This window comes from Terrapene carolina, unplaced genomic scaffold (genome assembly GCF_002925995.2).
Source record: "Terrapene carolina triunguis isolate 2854851 unplaced genomic scaffold, T_m_triunguis-2.0 Scaffold58, whole genome shotgun sequence".
In the NCBI taxonomy this organism is placed as follows: domain Eukaryota; kingdom Metazoa; phylum Chordata; order Testudines; family Emydidae; genus Terrapene; species Terrapene triunguis.
This window is the reverse complement of record NW_020664409.1, coordinates 11,987,852-11,994,042: the sequence shown is the minus strand read 5'-3', so window position 1 is coordinate 11,994,042 and position 6,191 is coordinate 11,987,852. Positions and strand designations below refer to the sequence as shown.

General features: G+C 36.6%; 1 protein-coding gene across 3 annotated transcripts in view; it reads right to left on the bottom strand.

Annotated features, from left to right (window-relative positions):
* CARMIL1 (capping protein regulator and myosin 1 linker 1) overlaps positions 1–6,191 on the bottom strand; it is a 254,930-nt gene that overhangs the window by 145,142 nt on the left and 103,597 nt on the right. For all 3 annotated transcript variants that reach the window (XM_026660601.2, XM_026660589.2, XM_026660596.2), the window contains exons 3-4: positions 5,970–6,020; positions 2,156–2,215 (exon numbers count right to left, since the gene is read on the bottom strand). Coding sequence is in view for 2 of the 3 variants with exons in the window: in XM_026660589.2 (XP_026516374.1) it covers positions 2,156–2,215; positions 5,970–6,020 (111 nt within the window). In the remaining variant the exon portion in view is untranslated. The remainder of the gene's footprint in view (positions 1–2,155; positions 2,216–5,969; positions 6,021–6,191) is intronic.

The following is a 6,191-nucleotide window of genomic DNA, read 5'->3' as shown; positions in this document are numbered from 1 at the left end:
CTGCTGGAAATGGGCCATTTTGATTACCACTACAAAAAGTTTTTTTTTCTCCTGCTCGTAATAGCTCACCTTAACTGATCACACTCGTTATAGTGGGTAACACCCATTGTTTCATGTTCTCTGTGTTTATATATATATATATTCCTACTGTATTTTCCACTGCATGCATCCGATGAAGTGGGTTTTAGCCCACAAAAGCTTATGCTCAAATAAATTTGTTAGTCTCTAAGGTGCCACAAGTACTCCTGTTCTTTTTTTTATCTCAAATGAGACTTCCAAGCCAAAACTGAAAACCTTAGCAGGTGCTCTCTCCAATTTTAAAATGTGTTTCAAAGCTTAAGAAAAGTACAGCAAGGCAGAAAAATATGCAATACACGAAGCTTGCCTTCTTGAGCTTAAACAATAACTAAGTAATCAACGAGTATGATCCTCTGGAGACACTCAAGGATTCTGATCTGTGCCATTTACGTCTAATGTTAAGATAATACCCTGACAGGAAGAAAATATCTTTGGCAGGCATAACAAACTGTATTATCCTCAGTTCAAACAATGTAGTGACTTGTTTAACCTAATAGCACTGTTGCATAGGAGAGGTGGTGGGGGTGTTTTAAAACAAAAATGTGATCTTCCTATTGAACTGTTTAAATCAGATAATGGCATTACGGACACGAACTATTCAACAGCCTTTGGCTTTACCATTTGGCACCACATTATATCTTCCTCTACACAAGATAATCCTAGAACATGTAATAATAGTCTAATGTGTATATGGTGACCCTCAAGCACTTTTTTCTACATTATTTTTCAATTCCTTTACAGGGATTTTAGACAACTGCTCTCAGGAGATGAGCAAATGGACAACTTGCTTCCCTATCATGCATACTATTCGCAGGGAGATTCATAGCCTCTGCTTTTGCTCCACAGGAAGCTGTCATTGAGTCAGCCAGTCTTCATCTACAGATCTAAATGCTTAAACATAATTAATGTAAGTATTGCTTAAACATATCAAAAGATTTAGGTAGAATAATATGCTGGATGAAAGCTAAATTTCCTCCCCCTCTTTCTGCCATTGAAGAGAGGCACTTTACTTGTGAACCCTGCATAAATGCCACACACACACACAAAATCAGTTATCTGTTCTCTCATCATCTGCTCCTATTATAAATACAATGACACCTTTTCAAAAATACTGCTATTACATTTTAGCATCTTTGGAAAAAAAAACTCAATCCCCCCAAAATAAAAACAACACAACATACACAGTTTGATAAGTGCCTCCTGATATCTACTTAAAGAAAAACATTTGCAGTTTTCCAAGAAAATGAGTACATAGAGAACTCAAAACGCTAGACTGAAAACATCAAATGTTAAATATACACTTCTGTGGTGTTCAAATAAAAAGTCAGTAGCACCCTTTTCTAACAACCTCTTCAAAAACCAACACACAGAGGTATGATATTGTAACTTACATAGACTTTGATACAATTAGATTTGAGAACTCTGGACAAGATGCTCAACTTCCCTGCTGAAATTAAACTAATTCTGTGTATGCAGGTAGTTGTAGCTGTGTTGGTCCCAGGAACTTAGAGAAACAAGATGGCTGAGGTAATATCTTTTATTGGACCAACTTCTGCTGGTGAGCGAGACAAGCTTTTGAGCCAAACAGAGCTCTTCTTCAAGTCTTGTGTGTAATTTAAGCATCACTATTTGCCAGTGTTTCCCATAAAAATCCATAGACTTGCAGGGTATGATGGGATGAATAACCTCAGAACATCGTTGTTCTTCGTTATTGCTGAGAAAAATATCACATTTTTATTACAAATGAAAACTTACATCCAATTAGTTCTGTTCCAGCTGAGTTATGAAAGGGATGCGTTTCTTATCTTCATCCCACCCACACATTTCATTCCTAAACTTGACTTTTTAAATTACTATTATTATTGCTAAGCTTTACAAGCAGCGAGAACATAAGAATTCAAATGTTCACTGTGCTTACTAGATGAGAACCTCTACATTCAATAGTATTATCTGCTTGATCAGAATGAAGGTTTAAAACGAAGTAGAAAGTAAACGATTTCATTCTAATTAGAATACTCCTGGCACTACAGATCAGAACTTCACAATACTAAATCCTTTAGGTCTTGAAAGCACTCACCTGGCCTGGTTTACTGGAGGTTACTCCTTGGATTTCTAAGTAGCTGAAAGTTAGTTCTAGCTGTAATATAAAACAAGTGCAAAATATAAATACCTTGTTTTCATTTTTAAACATTAACCAAAACATATGAAAATGCCACATTATTCACAAGTTAAGCAAGAGGAATGCATCCGGACTGATTAAACAAGAATGTTAATAGTAATTGTGTCTCAGCTGTAATAACTTTATTGTGTACAGGTAAATATTTAGTACAGTATATTTGATTACATTTTATATTAAGGGTGTATTTCTAAATAACTTTTTATGGGTTAAAAATGACTAGTAGAAGTTTCAAGTCTGTTACCTGACTGAGTAGTATGCGTTATAAATAGTTCTAAGCGCATTAGTACAAAATGTTATCGATGTTTATAAGCAACTTCTTGACCTATTGTACTCTAACAGGTTAACCATTTATTAATCATTAATTAAACCTTTAGGAGCTATTTATAAAAGCACTCTTCATAAATGTGACCATTTATTTTATGGAAATAATACCTACACAGGCCTATAATAGCACATAAGACACTTTTTATCTAGAGTAATCTTCCTCACAGACTATCATGTTATAGTTTTCACCAGTGAGTAGATGGGCAGCACAGTTTAAAGCCATTCGGCTCTCACTCAGGATTTTAGGGTTAAAGGCTAAAATCCAATGAAAGTTTCTAATTATAACTCATCACTTCTGTCCTCCAAAGACATGAGCAATAACCAAAAAAAGTTTGTACACCTCTACCCCGATATAACGCTGTCCTCGGGAGCCAAAAAAATCTTACTGCGTTATAGGTGAAACCGCGTTATATCAAACTTGCTTTGATCCACCGGAGTGCGCAGCCCTGCTCCCCCCGGAGCACAGCTTTTACCGCCTTATATCCGAATTCGTGTTATATCGGGTCACGTTATATCGGGGTAGAGGTGTATTCAGTTTAGTGAAATTTTCCCCCCCCCCGTTTTTGTGTGTGTGTGTGTGTGTGTGTGTGTGTGTGTGTGTGTGTGTGTGTGTTAAAAGTGGTTTTTCACAAAAGGATGAACTTTCTTTCCAATCATTTAGCTGAAGAGAGGGACAAAGAATATGCACCAAATTAGGCAACAATGTGCTTCATAGCATGAAGCAGCCTGGAAAACTACACTTACTGTTCATGAAAGGTGCTCCTCAACCAGCAATGGAAAGGTCCTTTATTTAGCCACAGAACAGATGCAGCCCAGGCAGTGACAGTGCAAGCATATTGCTCACACCAAAGTATCTCATTTTGGCATGGAGATCACCTTGTAAGAAATTCATTCATTTTCGTGCCCATTCAGTTACTTCTCATCTGAGATTGCCAGTTAATATCAGTTTTTGTGATGTGGACGTCTATCTACTGTATCTTCCTCTACATTCACATAGGTCAGCCAGTCATCAGTGATCACTAGTGACATACACTATATTCAAACCACACATTTAGCAGTGAAAGTCTCCATATCCCATTGCTAGTCCAATACCGAGTCACCCAGTTCCCTAGAACCTAGGAACATTTTAAGAGTCTATTTAACACATTTCACAGTCAGGAGCAGAGTGTACATCTATTTACCCAATAGACCATTATGGATCTTTTAGGAGCTACATCTAAATTGTTCCTACTTTGCACATTATTTGAAATCCAGATCTGAACTTGGATCTATCTCTACTGCAAAGAGGAGTCCATAACTTAACTTTATTTGTGTTAGGCAAATGTCACATTTAACCAATCTTCATCTCTTTAATTATATTCATGTGCATGGAATACAATTTCAATGTCAATTTTGTGAGCTGTTCAAGACGAGTTAATGCTTGGAATTCCATACAAAAGTAATACAGTAACCTCAATACTGAAGTTCTCAGGACATAGTAGATTTCACAAAAGTTCCTTGAAGGAACCAAGGTGTTGAGTGTTTGTAACCTTTCAATTCCTCTTTCAGAAGGTCTGTGTAAGGGAGAGATGTCTTCATATAGCAAAAATAAAGTCTTTTGCATCATTTGAGGAGTGGAGGGAAGGAAATATTTGATCAGCCATAAAAGAAAAAGATTATAGCAATAAACTTAAACTGAAAATACAAATCAATTACATCCTCCTCCAGTCCACATTGCACTTTTCAGGACAAGTAAATTACTCTACCACTTGCTCATAGTTATTGCATTAAATAATCACAGGTTATAATACTAGCCCAGAAAAATGTCATATGTTCTCTTGATTTCATCTAGCAAAGGAGCATTGAGAGAGATGAGGAGTCACTGAGCTCATCAGCAACGTTAAGATCCTGTGCAGCTTTTAAAACTTTCTATGTTTTAGGAAGTCAACTATCATGCATACCTATGCTAGTAAAGAAAGATGCTCTCAACAAGCATACTGGCTATTGAAACAGAAAGAATCCAAATTCCAAAAGAAATTGTGTCTGTGAAGAGCTGCTTTCATTTGAAAACTATTTATCCATTTCACTTATCATCGATGCCACCACTTTCATTAGCCTAGAATACAGATTTTAGGCTTTGATTTATTAAAAAAAACAATACAGCACAATAAACCTCACAAGATATTATGAAATAAAGCCACCAAAAAGACATTTTTAAAAATGTTTCCAGTGCTAAATTAATACTATGGCTATTTCCATTGATTTTTTTCTGCCATTTCCATTCTCAGAACATTAAATGACACCATTTCCACTTGACATGAAAATTTGCAGCCCTCATTTCTTTCCATAAACACTGGGGACACCAAAAGGAGAGTCTTAGCCTTCAGTACATGTTTTCAACCTGGATATGAGGGAGAGGAACACTTTCCAGCACCAGTGATTATCATTTGTTAATCTTTCTGTGTATATGTGCATAACTCAGCAGAACATGAACATCTGCCAAAAGAATGTTAATGGACTCTGGATGGGAGAAGAGATTATCTCCTGATTCAAAATCATCCTGCTCCACACAGAAAAGTTTTGTTCCTCTGCCATGACAATCATTCCAAATTGTCATGGGACTGAAATAAGTATTTCATGGCCTTTATAAGGTAGGTTGGCAAAATGCCTCTCATAGCAAACTATGGTCTCCATGGAAAACAACAGCAACTGAAAACATTAGGATTCAGAACACATCATTTCTAATTTAGAGTTTGAAATATAATCCCTTTTGAGATCAGAGAGAACAATTTAGAATATGTCTATACTGTAATCAGAAGTATGATTGCAGTGTGGGTAGGCATACCTACACGTTAACTTAAATCTAGCAAGGGTAGCCAAAATACAGTGAAGATGCAGTGACACAGGCTTCAGTGTGGGCTGTACAAGCAAGTACTTGCGTTGATAACCCATGCTGCCACACTTTCACTGATTTTTTTTTTTTAGCCACACCAGCTAGATCAAACCTAGAGCAGGTATGTCTCCCCTAATTGCAATCTCACCCACCAACTGCAGTGTAGGCAATACCCATAGAGTAATGCCATCAACTTGTCTGGGAACTAACTCACCTAGATCCCATTAGGAGTCTTATGAACTGTGCAGTTACAACACCTCAAGTTATTTGTAATGCAATTCTTCACCCATGCACATTTTAAAAAGTCTAAGTTCTCCTTAATGTTTCATCTATGTGCTGACAAAACCATTAAAGAAGGCCATTATTGAAAAAGCATTTCTAACAACTTTACACAAAAATTACTACTCCAATCCTCAGATCTCTTTTCAGATGCATAAGCACTGTCACCAGTAAGTTTACATCACTGCAATGCATGAATATGATGGCAAAACAGGTACTGAAATAAAACAAACTTACCTTGGTGGGAATGCGGGATGTCAACAAGAAGGCCCGACATGATGTAAGCACCTAAAAATGGAGAGCAAAAACAGTGTTTCATATCTACAGGGACAGCACTCAGAAATATTAGTGTCTTTGGTAAGAATCTTTCTTTACGAAGACTTTTATGTATGTTATTACTTACATAATTAAGTAATCCAAGGCATCAGATGAACAAGTGACTTACACAAAGTCACACTG